Below are 16,137 nucleotides of genomic sequence, written 5' to 3' on the forward strand. Positions count from 1 at the left end.
TTACCATATGGCCCCGTCATGTGTTTTTGCTGGGAAACAAAATAGGGTGAGAGGGCCTATTCTCACTGTGGTATCTGCCTGTGGCAGCAATGGGGGAGACAAATTATGTTCGCTTACATCTGTGTCAGCTGTGGCAATGCAGTTATGCTAGATAAGAACATGAGCACAATTAATTAAGGAGAGGTTTCAAGGGAGGAAGACTGAACCTTAGTGCTTTAAAATGAAAATGTGTGAGCAAAGAACAGCAACTATTGTGGTTCAGCTGTTATCTTATCATCCTAAGCAGGGCTGGTCCTACCATTAGGTAGACTGAGGCAGCTGCCCCAGGCGGCAAATGATGGGGTGGAGGTGGCAGCAGTCTCCCCACTATTCCCCTTGAGTACCCTAAGCTAGCCTGCTCTGCACTTCCTAAGGCAGCCTGCTGCCCTCAAGTATGGTGGAAAATGTTGCCCCACTGCTAGTGCTAAAGTAAGATTCAGCTTCCAGTCCAATTGGATTCTGTAGGTGGGATGGGGGAGTATCATCTTGTCCTTTGCTTCAGGAAGCAAATTGTCTTGGGCCAGACCCAATCCTAGACTGCAACTAATCATAACTGGCCAGCCTTCAATGTAAGAATGATGAATACAATGGATTTGTGTGAGAATTCTTCTTGATGGGTGATCATAACTTGTCCTGTCCTCATAGAACAGGCTTCCCCCCCAAAATCCCATTAATACATCAGAGGTGCAGAGCACTATTTCATGTAAGATATAAGACACCATATTTGAAGTTTGATGCTTCAGAAAATAACGCACATGGTAGAAGGAATATATTGGCAAATGATTCCTTGTTTTTGAGATCAAGGTAACCAATAGACATGTTACCATGATTGTCCGACTGGAATTAATCAGCAGACATAAATATGGACTTTACACTTTACACTGAATGGGGAAAGTGTAATTAACATTTATATCCATCAGTAAGAATATTTTACAATACTGAATTATATCCCCATATGGACTACTGTAATTGTGTCAACAGTATCGCTTGTGCTTCCATACTAGCTGATTCCTTTGGAACTGACATCCTGTGGTGCATACACCATACATTTAAAGCACATTCCTTCCCCCACCCCAAAGAATCCTGGGAACTGTCGTTTACCTCTCACAGAGCTACAGTTTCTAACATCCTTAACAAACTATAGTTCCAAGGATACTTGGGGGAGGGGAAATGTGCTTTAAATGTGCTTTAAATATCTAGTGTGTATGCAGCCAAAGACTCTGGTTCAAATCCCCACCCAGCCATAAGTATAATGAGTAGGCTTGGGCCAGTCACTATCTCTCAGCCCAACCTACCTCAGAGGGTTGTTATGAGGATAATATGGGGAGAGGGGCATGTACGTCACATGAAGATGTGAAGGCCTGGAAAAAATGGGGGCAATGGGAGGGATGGGGGATTCCGATTTTCTCCGGTTTTCTTCTGGGCCTTCACATCTCTAACACCACCTTCAGTTTTTGGGCTGGGATAAAAAATTAATAAATATTCCTTCTTTTATTGAATGACTCCAGATAGTCTGTATGATGTTGCTGTCAAACCACTCCATCCTAGGCTTTCACAAGCTGTCTTCCCCTTCCCCCCCCCCCCGATCTCTCTCGTGCTCTCTGTGGTGATTTTTCTGACTTGCAAAGGCAATTGCAGCACTAGTCCTTCCAACACAAATTGGGAAAGGGATGTGAACACATGTAACGGGAGGAGTGGTCAGCAAGGGAACTGGCGGTGTGGTTGTGGATGCCCTGCCATTTCCTGGTTGCTGAACTATTGCATGTCCCTGCAGTGCGGCCCTTTCCCCCATTGCTTGTGAACTAGCCAGAGTTTGACCGTTTCTTTGCTTTGTCCCCTTCTCACAGGCAATGCAATTCACAGTACCATTTCTGCTGGTGTGTTACTAGAAAAGCCATGCTCCTATGTTAAAAAAGTAAAGTAAATTGATCCTGCCGCAAGATCCCTCTCCCTCCATTATTTTCAACATATTCTGTGTCAGAAGTAGCTGCCACCTGCTGCATCCTAAGGCTGCTCAAGCAAGGTTTTCTCTCTCCCCCTCCCTGATTGTCCTAGCCTCCTTTCTGTGCTCCCAGCCTTTAGAGGTGGGGTGTGTAGGTGGCACCCTCCTCCTTTATCGACCCAACTACCTACCTACCTACTTACCTACCTTTCCCTCTCTCTCTTGCTCTCTGCCTGCAAGCAGAGGAGCCAGCACCCCACTGAGGAGAGCCATGCAGGAGCTGGGCAGAGGAGTCTTGAGGAGGAGCCATAAACAAACTGTGCCTGGGGTTGGGTTGCTGCTGCAGCTGATCTGCAGTGTGGGTGGAAGTTCAGCACAGCTGCCTTGGACTAGCTTGCTTGAAAGGTGGGGAGCGTCCTTCCCCAAACTTTTTTAAAAAATGAACTCCACTATTGGTAAATTACGTCTATGTGCAAATGCAAAATAAAATTAAAGTAACCACCCCTATTTAAAAAATAACCTTGTATCAAAAGTATGGTTTATTTCCCTGACCCTTTCTTTTTATAGTCCCATGAACACACTAGCTCAGGAAAATATTTTTTTTTTAAGTGGAATGAAGGCAAGGGGAGTTTTCAATATCCTGTAGCAAAGGAAAATGCATGGGGATATGAGCATCCCTAGGATTTCAATTTACTCTGTGGGTTCTCAGATTGTGGCCTTGACAAGTTGGTTTATGGGCCAATCAAAAGGGCCATTAAAGAACACAGGAGCAATGACTTACATTTCCCCTAGATGTACTATTGTGGCATTTTAAAAAAGAATTGAACACCCTGTATTTTAAAGAATCCATTATTGCACACTCTGTTATTTAAATGTGAGAAACATAAAAATAAATCCACACTGGACATTTCTTCTATAATAGCCATGTTTTATAAATAATGAAGAATGTAAGATATGCACATTCATGCAGAATCTGCACATTTGGGAAAGCATGAGATACTATGTTTTTAAGGACAGCGACATTAGGTGGTAAATAAAGCATGCAAAAATCATTCTTCTCTTCCAGTGTTTCCATATCCTGATTGATATTCTAAGACAAGCAATACAATATACAATGAATAGGAGACTCACCACTAAGATCTATGAGTGAAATAATAATAAAAAGGTTTGTTATCCAGGTTGTAAAATGCATTAATTCAGCTTGAGGGGAAAGAAAAAAGAAAGCTTCAAACTCCTCAATGGGAATGGAGTGAAAACTATGGGAAAGATATTTCAGAGCAGAACTAGAGAACATTGTTTCCTAATGAGGTAAAATACACTCTTACTACTAATCTGAGGGAAAATCATTTCATGGTCATTAGGCATGACTTTGGTGTGTAGTGTGTGGGTTTATGTCACCTAGAAGGCTTCCCTTTGGATATGTAGTAGATTTAGTGCACAGTAAATACCAGGAGATGATTAATAACCTCATTATAACTGCATGAACTGAGATTGTGAAAAAAATATGGAATAACAATTTATTATTGGATATAGAAGCTGGGCTGAAGCGTTCATGGAACACACTCTGCCAGATTAAATTGACACGTTTAGGTCAGTTTATAATACAATATCTATCATCCATTTAATCATGGATGAAGGATCCAGGCTGATTCGCATTATCAAGATCTGGACAATGAGCTTGGAAAAGCTGACCTTTCTCAGTTATGCCCACCTGGGTTCTCAGCCCAGCACCAAGACATATTTCAGGGCTGGGGAGAGGGAATAGCTGTGGTCCATCTCTGTCTCCCTGTCCAGGATTCCTGACCAGCTGGACACTGGTTTTCCATCTTTGTATTTGGTGTTGGGCACAAGGGACAGGGTGTGGATTTTGTTAGGCAGAGGGGTGGTCAGCACACTAACACACTCATGCCTGACAGCTTATTATTCTGGGAGGCCTTAAACACCCATGCCAAGGCTTACTTGCCAGGGACAGCTTGAAACTTCATGGCTGCCCAACATGTCATTGGCTCAGTACATGTGGTAAGTTGTTCTAGTGTTCTCAAATGGGCAGGTAGCTGATGGTCTGTGTGTAGGGGAGTTTCCTTTGACTCCTCTGTCATGGACAGACCATTTCCTAGTGGAGTTTAGGGTCACAGCTGCTTCTACCCTCTGTAGAGGTGGTAGGCCTATTAAAATGACCAGCTCCTGGGAGGCTAATGGAATTTCGGATGACCCTCAGAGAGTTTCCAGCTGACATGCCTGATGCTGCTGCTGAAGCCCTAGGTACGCTGTGGAATGCAGAAATTACTTAGATAGTTGACACAATCATTCCTAAATGCCTCCTTTGGCAATGCAGAATTCAGTCAGCCCGCTGGTTTATGAGGGAGCTAGAGGCAATGAAGTAGATAGCAAGAGGGCTGGAACACAGGTGGCATAAAACTTGATGGGAAGATAAATACAGGTAAAGTAAGACCACATTATTGTGCTTAATCTGTGGCAGTGATGACAGTGAAGAAGCAATACTTCACCACAACCATTGCATCCTTGGGGTGCCATCCAACAGAGTTTTTACAAGAGGTTTGGTCTACAAGAGATCTCAGTACTACTCAGTGACATGTTTGCAAGACATTTTGAAGGTATAGTCACTGGCATCTGACATGGCCCAAATACCATAAGCTCTTCAGTTCATTTGATGAATGTGTCCAGGGCAATGTTTGATTTATTTTGTAGGAGAATTTTCAATTATTGTGACCTAAAGATGTGGAAAAGGTGCTTGAAGGGGGTATGGCCTACCATATGTCCATTTGACTCTGGTCCTTCATGGCTGATAAGGGCAAGAAGAAGGGGACTGACTGCTGGGGTCCAGAGGGTAATTAACACCTTCTTGTGAGAGGGGATGATCCCAGTCTCCTTGAAAGAAGTGATTGGGAGACCACTTCTAATGAAGTCTCACCTGGACCCTGAGGATTATGACAATGATAAGCCATTCACAAATATTCCCTTTTGGAGAAAGGTGCTTGAACAGGAGATGGTCAGAAAAATCCAGGAATTCTTGGATGAGACATTATCTATAAAGTAGGGCTGCACTCATACAGCAGGTTAGGTTCCAGACCCCCGCCGAAAAGTGAAAACCGCCAAAAAGCAGATCAGCTGTAGCATGGGGGTCTGGAACCTAACCCACTGATCACACCAGAGCACGATCATCTCAAGCGAGAGTCTGATTGCACCAGAAGAGGAGAAGATCAGCTGTTAGCACACTACAGCTGATCTTCCCTTCCTCCGGCACGATCAGCTCGAGCGGGGGAGTCTGATCATGCCAGAAGAGAAGATCAGCTACAGCTGATCTTCCTGTCCTCCGGTGCGATCAGCTGGAGTGAGGAGCTCCAGCCCCTCTCCAGCTGATCGCCCCGCTGGTGCCGTATTAGCAGAATGCCGAGAAGCAGGGCGCCGAGAAGCAGGGCCCTACTGTACCAGGGATTGGGAACCTCAGGCCCTGCAGTCAAATGCAGACTTCTCAGTCTTTCTGTCTGGCCCTCAGAACACCCAGGCCATGACCCTCCTTCATACCCTCCTTGAGTGTTTCTGACTGGCTGGAATTGTCCTGATAATGCCTGTTCATTGGATGAAGGACAGAGAGGGGTATGTGAGTGTGTGTAGAAACTAGCCTATTGTACAAAGGTAAAATTTACACTGTTGGGTTTGTTTGGTAACTTTAAAAATGAAATAGGTACAGTTTCGTGGTCCTATTTCTTAGCAGAGATATAAACGCAAACAGCAGAAGTGAGAGTAAAACCTTTCCCTAGGCACTAATAACAGCAGACACAATTGTCTTAGGTAAAAAAATAAAGAATGTTTACTCATGAGCTTTCATATGTTCAGGAAACATAGGCTCTAGCTTAGATGAAAGAAAAGGAGTCTATTAGTCTTTGGTAATGATGCTCTCAGGAGAGCATCTTCCATGCTGCCTCTCCCAGAGGTAAAAAGTAATGGCAATGGCAGATATGCAGGAGTTGGCGATATCCCAGGACAAAGGAGGAGGAAACCAGGTAACTAACCCCACCCATTAGGAAGTTACATCATGGTAAACAGGTACATGTTTAAAGGGAACATGCAAGTTTGCTTATTCTAACAGGAATCAGTGATGGGTGGATGAGGGTCAATAATCTTAAACAATTCTCCTGACAAGATGGAATTGCTGTGAGTAGGTGGTTCAGAGTGGTTCATGTGCACTCGCTGGGGTTGCACTTCTCTTAAAAGACCAGGTTTGTCATTTGGGATGTTCCAGCTTTGTCACTAAAGCCCCAAGTAGCCTCTGTGGCACAGAGTGCTTTTGTCAGTTGAGGCAGATGTGCCAACACTAGCCTGTCCTCAGAGCTTGGAAAAGTTAATTTTTGGAGCTACAACTCCCATCAGCCCCAGCCAGCATGGCTGCTGGATTGGGCTGATGGGAGTTGTAGTTCAAAAAAGTAACTTTTTCAAGCTCTGCCTGTCCTAGACAGAGAGAGCCTGGTCATGGTAATCTGTTCTCTGGTAACATCCAGGTCCACCTACTATAATGTATTATATATGAAAGTACATTTGAAGACTGTTTGGAAACTTCAATTATTTTGGAATATAACCACACTGACCTAGCAAATAAGACCAGATGTTAGTATTATACCATGCTGGTGCTTGAAGAACTACACTGGCTTCTGGTCCAATCTGAGCACAATTCAAAATGTTGGTGGTTTTTACCTTTAAAACCATGACTTGGGGTCTGGATATCCAAAGGGACAGTGTTCATGCATCAACCTGTCCATGTAGACATACACAGAATTGCACAGATTCCAAGAAAGGAGGGAAGGAATAGACTGAATCCAAAATTGTGGAGAGGTGGGATGTAATAATCAGAATATTCTGATGGAAATGCCTAATTTTTGAGAAATCAAATGTTAAGATTGAAATGGTGATTAGATACTTCACTGTTTTGGATGCTTGTATTGAACCTCTCCACTGTGCACATTTCAATATTTTGAGAGTCCATTAACTAGCACTACATTAATTGAACAAGTATGTGAACTGTGTCTTGGATTTTCTTTAACACATTAAAAAAAAAGTAAGAGACAGATAGATTATTGTGCCCTGGTTTGGGGAAGGGGTGATGGTTAGTTTTTCATACCTCCTAAACTCAGTGGGTTGCTACAGTCAAGTGACCCTCACAGGATTATTATAAAGATGTGTTTGTGTATGTGTATATTTTCATGCAGACACCAGAAGCCCAGCTATTCCAAGCACTGGGGATGAGCAGTAATAGGGAATAATATAATGCTCTAATTAAGTGCTTATAGAGCCACTGTTTTATTTCCTCTCCCAGCTGACTGAGGACTAGCGGTGACTCAGCAGCGTAAAGAGCCCTCATGTGGAAACAACCTGTGTCTACTAATTAATTACAGCAGACAACATAGTCACGCAACATCGTTTCTTTGACCTAAAAACATGGGATGGGACACCACATTCCTTCTTCTGTTTCATGAGGTACAGAATATCAAAACTGGGATTGTGTGATCCCCTTGAAACTCCAGTCTGTTGTTGGAATTTTTGAGGGAGCCTGTTCCATGAGGACAATATATCTAACAAAGATTATCCAGCAACCAGAATCACTACATGAAACCATTGTATTTTGTCATTTGCCTGGCTGGCTATTATGTAAATCAAGAAGGATCAAAACAGAAATAACTTTTTTAACTACAGTGAAGGAAAGATATAACACCTTTGCCCCCATGTGGTGTTATATGCCAGACACTAGGGAAGGTTCATTGTGTGGGCACAGAAAACTGTGGTTTTGGGAACATCGTAAAGAATGTAAATACAATCAAAAAATGGAAGAGAGAAGATGCAGACAAGCTTTTGGCAGGCATTTGTATCTGTGTTTGCACTTAAACAAACCTGCGGATCATGCACTGTAGCGCCCCTGGGGATATTTTAGAAGCTGTGGCTGGTACACAATGTGTCATTTCACCTCATAAGTTGGGAGGCTTATGGAAAGAAGCATGTTACACCAGGACCCCAGCATCTATGTTGAGTTTCATATAGAGATCTGCGAGCATTTTAACCTGACCAGTTTGGATTCTGTATACTAGCCCAAGAGTCTGCCTCCTTTCCTGTTCCACATTGAGATTCCTGCCCTATCGTGCCCTGAAGACTCACCAAAGCCTGGGTCTGAATATGACAGAAGCATAAAAACAACTTGCTTTGGTTGTTAGTTGGAGGGCATATTTAAGCAAGTGGCTGTGGAGTGTATGTGTGACCATTTCAGCATGGCTGGCACAAGACACTGATTGTGGGCACACTAGTCGCTTCAAAAGTAGCGAGAATGGTTTTTCTGGCTGTGTCTTGAAGTGACTCTGCCCTCTGCTGGCCACACCTCCCTTCAGACCTTTCAGGACCACCCACAGCAAAGTGTTGGGCCAATCACTTCTCTGCCTGAGCCTACAGCAAAGTGTTTCCATTGGCCACAACTGGACGGGCAACAGGTTGATCTACCAATCAGCTGCAAAATTTGTCTGAAGCTGAATTTTTAAAAAAGTGCACTCGAGTTGACTTGACCAGGGTTTTAGGGTAAAAAGAGGCAGAGTTTGACTGGTGTTGTGTGTGCCCCCATTTTCAGAAAAGACAGGTGGAGACATACTGGAACTGGCCCTTTGTCTCTACCCCTTGTGCTGTCCGAAGTAAAAATTATGACCCTTCCCATTCCACATACAGAAGCAAACTGGACTGCCAGCTGAATCTTCAACACTGGAAGCAGGATAGCCTCCACCACCACACCTGAGGGCACCACAGTATTTAGGGAGGGCAGAGCATGCCAACTAGAGTGGAGTGGTCAGAGGTGCTTAGGAGGAACAGCTAGGGGCTGCCACCACTGCCTCCTAGCATCTGTCACCTGGAAGAGTCGCCTCACTTTGCCAAATCATGGGGATGGGGGAGAAACCTGATTCACTTCACATGTAAAGGTGAACCCACAAAATTCACATTTTGAAATACTTGAACCGAAGCACAGGTTTCTTTCAAAATTTGCACTTCTCCGACTTTGCAATGCAGTTCTCCAGTCAAGTAATGTGACCAAAAATGCATATGCTAGGGTAAAGTGTGCAAGGGAAATTTTTTAGTAGTGGACAAGCTTGCAATAAAACTCTGGGTTCCTTAGAACCCGGTTTGAAAAGCCCAGGTTTCCTCAGAAAAGGAGTTAGGCTAAATGTTTACCCAGGATAAAAGGCATGGCATAGTCCCAGAGTGGGGAGCATTACAGTGTCAGTTCTGGCCCTGTGACTCAGTTTCCCCTCCCTTCAAACCCACTTCCTTTTTGCCTTCACCCTTAATCCACTTTATTTTGCCAAGAGACATACTTCAGGTTCAGGCCCTGCACATATATACCTCCCTCAGTTCAGCACACAATTGCTGGAGTAATGAGGTTATATCCAGTGTTAGTCCTGCTGAGAGCAGACCCACTGAAATTAATGGACACAATTAACTTAGGCCCATTAATTTTAGTGGGTCTGCTCTATAACGTAAGTGGGGACAACCTGTTGAGAACATGTCAGGAAGGTGGAGGCATTGATATGTGATTTCTAGGGGAGGGTCTACGAAATTACAAGCTACCAGAGCAGAGGGGAGTCCACACACACACAAGAATCATGACATTTTGACACTACCTCCAGCAAATGTCATCTGGGACAATTATCCCATTTGCCCAAAGTGCAGTTAAGTCCTGCCCTTACAGCACAAATCTGTGTACTTGAGCAATACTGGCTTGACTCCTTTCATTTCATTTTTCCTTTAGTTTTGTGGCACTGCAGGTTTGTACATCCATCTGCTGGACAATGCTGCAGATAGTAAATGGCTATGGATATGGGCTTTAAAAACCTCTTCTCTGACTAGTTTCACTATTTTTTTTTTCTGGAGACAGTGCCCTCTGCTGGCACCCGGGTTTTTTTTTTAAGCCTGTAAAAAGTCACTTGGATCACAACATGACAAAAAAATTGTTACAATCTTTAGCTAAAACAAGAAATTGTAACAAGGAAATAGCACTGACTGAGATTGCTACACGTCCCTGCTTATGATATGCTAAGTCCCACTCACGAAATACTCGATTTCATCATTGAACCCATGGCTTCCAGTCCACCTGGTTCTTAAACAGATTTCAAAATCACAGAGCCTGGATTTAAATGGATCAATTGCCCCTCTCCTCTGCCCCCCGCAACTTCTTTTGTGTATAATACATGGCTGACGTCACTGTAGATTTTGAAGTTCTGAGACACTGGCCATCTGCTCCTGATTATGGGGACCTGACCTCTTTAAAACTGTACAGACAAAAGCAATCTCATCCCCTGTCCTCCTGCTGCAAGAGTGACAGATGAGGAGGGAACCCTGCCAGGGAAAGCATGGCATCAGCGCTACATAGTGGCGGATGATATGCTAAGCCTTGCCTCTGTGCAATTGCTTGATCAGTTGAGATAAGAAATATGTGCCTCACACAACCAGGGACTAATTGTGTCATTGGTAGGAGCCAGAGTGACCTGGGAAGATGTGGCACTAAAAAGGAGGTGGGGGCAGAAGGAACTTTCTGCCTACTTTTAACTCGTTCTTTTTTTTCCCATTTGCTTTCCACTTTCCCCCCGGAAAGATTGTGGCTCTTTCTTGTCAGGCTCAAAGGGCAGGCATAAGAGTTCCAAGAGCAGCCCAGAGGAAAATCTCCCCTGCAAGTACAGTTCCTCTTTTAGATGTGCCTTGAGACTGAGGGCCAAACTACAGTGGTGCTATTTAGGGCTTGGAGAAGGGATTTCCCTCCAAAGCAAATAGGAGCTAAGGAGGGATTTCCCCCAGGATCGTATTGGGGAAGAAAGGGTTAAATCCCCCCCTCAATGCCTGCTCTGATCCCATGAATTATCAGCTGATGCAATCTGCATTTTTAAAACAGCAGCAGTAGCAATCCATGTTAGATGCAAAATATGCATTTAACATCACATGTTGTTTGGCCCTGAGAAAGCATTTTGTTTGTGTGTAATGTGGCATCCAGTACTGCTATCACTCTGGCAATGTAAGCACAAATGAACAGGCAAATCATTGTCACTTGGGAAAGACAACAAGCAAAAGAAAGGCGATTTCATATATTACTTTTTTCATCACAGAGACTATAAAAATCTGGTAAACCTGGGCTATCTTCTGCTGTAATGAAAGTTTATTTTGTTTTTGTTGTTTAGAATATATTGTCTGTTTTGGTTGTAAGCCACCCAGGGAATACTTATCGATGGGCAGCTCCATCAGTTTAGATGATGATGTAATCCTAATTTACAAAAAATATTTAATTAAACTTTGGCTATATAAGCTACCTAATTATGGAAATCTGAGTTCTTTAAAACTGTATAGTCAAAGGGAAACTCCTCAGCTCTGTCCCCCTGCCTGCTCGAGTTACGAGAAGGATGAGGAGGACAGTAATTGTGCACACACACCCCATAAAATCAGGACTGCACAGTTAACTCTGTGGCACAACAGTGCACATGCACAAGAGAATATTGATATGCAAATACATTTTTAAAATGTAATCTCTAAGCTCACTTATTAACCTAGCTAAAATAGAGAGATAATGTAGCATAGTGGATGAGACTGGGCTACAAATCCTTTCATAGCTCACCTCTAACAACAGCTCACTAAGTAGCCACACTCACACCCTGTGGCAAGAATGAGGAACCGTTGGCCCTCCAGATATTGCTGAACTACAGCTCCCGTCACACCCAGCAAGCATGGCCAATGGCCAAGGATGATGGGAGTTCAGCCATTCAGTCATTCAGCCATGTCTGGAGGGCCAGAGGTTCCCCACACCTGCCCTATGGGGGCATACATAATTGTTTTTAACATACAGAATTGTTCCAAGGATTACAATAAAATGGTGTATGTGAATACCCCCCCCAAAATGCTGCTGCTCTTCTTCCTCTTCCTCTTCCTCTTCCTCTTCTTCTTCTTCTTCTTCTTCTTCTTCTTCTTCTTCTTCTTCTTCTTCTTCTTCTTCTTCTTCTTCTTCTATGTCATTAGGTTCCTTGGTTACTAAAGAGCCCTAACAAGAAGTTTTTCTTCATTTCAAAATCTAAATCCTGCATTAAAAATCTCTCTCTGCCTCCTTGTTTTAAAAAAAATACCTTGGGCATAACTTCAGTGAGCATAGCTTTTCACTAACTGACTAGTTAGTGACTGACTGGCTGTATTCTCATCTTATTGGTCTTGGGGTCCAAAGAGTTGTGTGAAGCTAGCATAACAGACGAGGGGGTCCAAGGTCTCTTTTCCTTCAACAACTTAATACAGCAGGGATGGGGAACCTGTGGCTATCCAGATATTGGTAGACTACAGCATCCATTATTCCTGACCATTGTCTGTGCTGTTTAGGATTAACAGGGGTTGAATTCTAGTAACATCTGGAGGGCCAGAGGTTTCCTATCCCTGTAATGCAGTACACTGCTGACTGCATGATATGTAGAGGTATAAAGCTCCCTTAAATGTGCTAGTACTTTCTGGAATGTAGATGTCCTGTCTGAAGTTGAGAGATTCAGTCTCAGATACGGCTGTGATTTTTTAATCTTGTTATTAAAGTTACAGTTACATCAAAAGCAGTGACCTCATTAACCTAACTAAGCTTCCTAGGAACTTTTGCCCTGGCTACTCTGACTAAGCATGACATTGCAGTGCTCCAACATTGACTCAGCAACAACCCCTCTCCAGTCAACTTAAGTAGGCTTGGCTTTCACACATATATGTGGCTTCTCCTCAACATCTGTTGAATCTCCCGCTTCAGCTGCTGCCATGTGGGGGGCAAAGGAGGCTGGCTCTCAGTTTCCCCTTCCAAGAATTGTGGGCAGTTGGCTTGCTTGACCATGGGAGGCTGCGGGGCACCCGACTGGGAAATGACAGGTGAAGCAGGAGGTGCCTCTGACGTGGGCACGAGCACTGGGGGGTGTCTAACAGAGCAGTCTCCAATGGGGGCAGTCTCTGACAGCTCTGTTTGTGCTTCAGTGGAGGGGCAGAATCAGGGGGAGTCGAGCTGTCAGTGACAGGAATCTGCATGCTCTGTAGTCTATCCTTGCTGCTAGTTCCTTCCCCCAGCTCATCATCCCAGTCCTCAATGTCAGAGTCTGGTGTCTCGAAGCCTCCCCTCCCAACCTGGGTCACAACTGTGGGGCTGTGCTGAATTCAGCACCTGAGAATACATGTGGAAAAACTTTACAAGCGAATGAGAGGGGAAAATCATCCTCCTTTCATCATCTGCAAATGTTCATACAATGAGGTTTTTGAGGAATACATTAAAAATCAGGTTCAAGCTGGGTACAATCCTATGGAGATGCTGGGGTGGCATGGTGATTTATTTCCTGCTTGTTGTTCTCCATCTCACTGTCACTCTATCTGTCACATTTTTCATGGCAGCATCATGCATCCGGTGCTTGGTGGATGTGGTCCCCATCAAGAATGAAGAAGGAGTTGTCATCATGTTCATCTTGAATTTTGAGGATCTGGCAGCTCTCATTGCCAAAAGTGCCCGACAGACCCTACACCAGCGTCTGTCCCAAGGATGGCGAACAGGTGAGAAGCCCAAAGTGGCCCAGAACTCTGTCCCTAGGGCAAAGGAATGTGGGAGTTGGGGGTGGGAGTCCATGGTGGTGAGGGAACACATGTCAGCAAATGGGGAGAGGCAAATGGAATCTGTGGATTTTCTCTGGAACTTTGGATACATGTGGTTTATAGCGTGGTCTGGAGACCTCGTTATATGAGGTCTCATTGACAGAGTTGTGACCATGCTGGCAACTGTGGAAGAATGTTTTGTCAGAAGAACACCTTCAAAATGCAACCATAGGCAGTGAATCCAAACCATAGGCAGTATATTGAGAAGGAAACATGTCCTTGTGTAATGTGGCAACAACAAAGCCAATCCCTCATAGAGGGAGAAAGAGAGAGCAAGAGGAGAGTATCAAGTAATGGACAAGGGTCTTAACATGAACATCACAACCCTTTGTGCTGGCTGTACCTTTCCTCAAGCATGGATTACCAAGGTGCCTATAGTCAGGACTCTATTGCCAACTTCCTGCAACCATAACTGGAGTTGTCACTGAGCTCACACTTCTCAGCATGAAAGTGTGAGCTCCAGAGAGCTCACAAAATTTGCCTCATCTACTCAGTGTGTTTAAGTCTGGTTTTTATATATATATTAGGAATTTCCAGGAAGAAGTAGTGTGTGGGATTCTACAGCACACCAGTGAGAAACGTTGTCATTGCTCTCAACCCAGGCAAGCCTGCTGTTGGTTCCATACACTATGTGGAACTGGAGAGTTGGGCTCATCCAGGGCTTTTGAAGACAGAGGGAAATCGTAACTCTGTAACAGAGACCTTGGAATTGCTTGACAGAACTTTCCCCAAAATGGTTCCTCGTGGACAAATATGACAGCTGGTATAAAACCAGTTCAAGTCTTTAATGCAGATGTACCCTTCGATTCAGGGACAAGTTAACAAATTGCCTTAGTTCAGCATTGATTCATCAGGCAGCAGTTTTGAATTCTACTAGGAGGCATGCTCTGTGAAATTACTTCAGCCTCTGGGTTTTTTAAAAGAACTCAAGGAATTAAAGAAACTAATGAAGCATAGTAGTTCCATTTTGTAATATGGTCTTAGAGTTCTTGTTCCAAGCTTTGGAAGTGAATGGTGTGTGATCGGATGCATTTTTTTATAAAGCTGCATTATAAACTGGCAATAGGCTTAATGGTATCTGTAGATGAAGTATTTTCCCATCTCTACATATTTCAAAATATGTTCAACTATCACGCAGCAGATGTTAAGATTAGGCAAAGCCAGCCCATCTCAGAGCCGAGCTGGGATTACCCTCTGTTATGGCACATATTGACCTAGCATACTTACGATATTGGCTCCGAATATTAAATATGAAAGATTCAGCCTTGGTTAAGAAATGTTGGTATGACCAAATGTTGTATGGAGGATGGGCTAAGGAATGTCAATCATTACTTCCTAAATACGATCTTTCCCCAGCCAAAATACTGGAATTAAGTAAAGCTGCACTTACCAAATGGGTCTATGAGTACAATGCAGCTCAGGATCGTGCGTCCATAGTGATGGCACCGTTTTCAATCTGGTACCCATGTATCAAATTGAATCATGCGGTAGCAAACTATTTAGAAATACTGGACAGAGCACCTATCAGAAGAGCTTTTACAGCATTATGTTTCCAAGTAATGCCCACAGCCTATCTTGAGGGCCGTTATCAGGGCATACCAGTGACTCAGCGACAATGCATTAATGGCTGTAATGAAATTGAGGAGATAGTCCATTATTTACTCTACTGCCCACTTTATGAGGTCCCAAGACAGAAATTTTTATCCCCTTTGTAGACATGCTAGCACCTTATCCAGATAGGGGGAAGGTAATTACACTTTTAATAGACAATTTTAACCCAATGACCCTTGCGGTCGCAAATTTTGCAATGGCAGCACAAAAACTGAGAGACTCTTTTGTGAAGGGAATCGTAGTCTTGAAAGGGCTCACCCATTCTTAATTGTCAATGTTATGTAATTTTTATAAAGATTTTTATCTATGTATGTTTGTATATCTGCACATGGCTAATGGCTAAGTTTGCATTAAAGTTTACCTACCAAAGCCAGCCTGTTTTAGTCAAAAGCCAGAAATTATACAATATTCCTTAAACTTAAATTACTGAGGCTGCAGTCCTACATACACTTTGCTGGGAGTAAGCTCCGCTGAATTCACTGGGACATACTTCTGAATAGACACGTATAGGATTGCACTTGAAATCTTATGTTTAGCACAGTTTATGTTGAGCATCTACAGAAGTCTTTGGGCTCATCCATACTTCCTTTTAATCTGTAATGCAAGCACCTTGTGCCTCCGTTAATTCACTCTTGTCCACATGACATTTCCTATCAGCCGCTGGTCTCCTTGATTTTCTCCTAACTAAATCCAGAGTTTCCTTACCCAGCAATATTGTGAATAGTTCTGGGTAGGGAAACTTCGGATTTAGTTAGGAGAAAATCGGGGAGGGCGGCAGTTGGTAGGGAACATCATATGGACAAGGGCAAATTAATGGAGACACAAGGGGCTTACCTTATACATTAAATAGAAGTATGGATGAGCCC

At 43.6% G+C, this 16,137-nt stretch overlaps 1 protein-coding gene across 1 annotated transcript in view; it reads left to right on the forward strand.

The window, feature by feature from the left end:
• Positions 1-16,137, forward strand: part of KCNH6 (potassium voltage-gated channel subfamily H member 6) — a 131,401-nt gene that overhangs the window by 41,166 nt on the left and 74,098 nt on the right. Inside the window, exon 3 of the mRNA XM_061589611.1 lies at positions 13,406-13,561. Within this exon, the coding sequence (XP_061445595.1) occupies positions 13,406-13,561 (156 nt within the window). The remainder of the gene's footprint in view (positions 1-13,405; positions 13,562-16,137) is intronic.

Source organism: Rhineura floridana, chromosome 11, assembly GCF_030035675.1.
Source record: "Rhineura floridana isolate rRhiFlo1 chromosome 11, rRhiFlo1.hap2, whole genome shotgun sequence".
Lineage (NCBI taxonomy): Eukaryota > Metazoa > Chordata > Lepidosauria > Squamata > Rhineuridae > Rhineura > Rhineura floridana.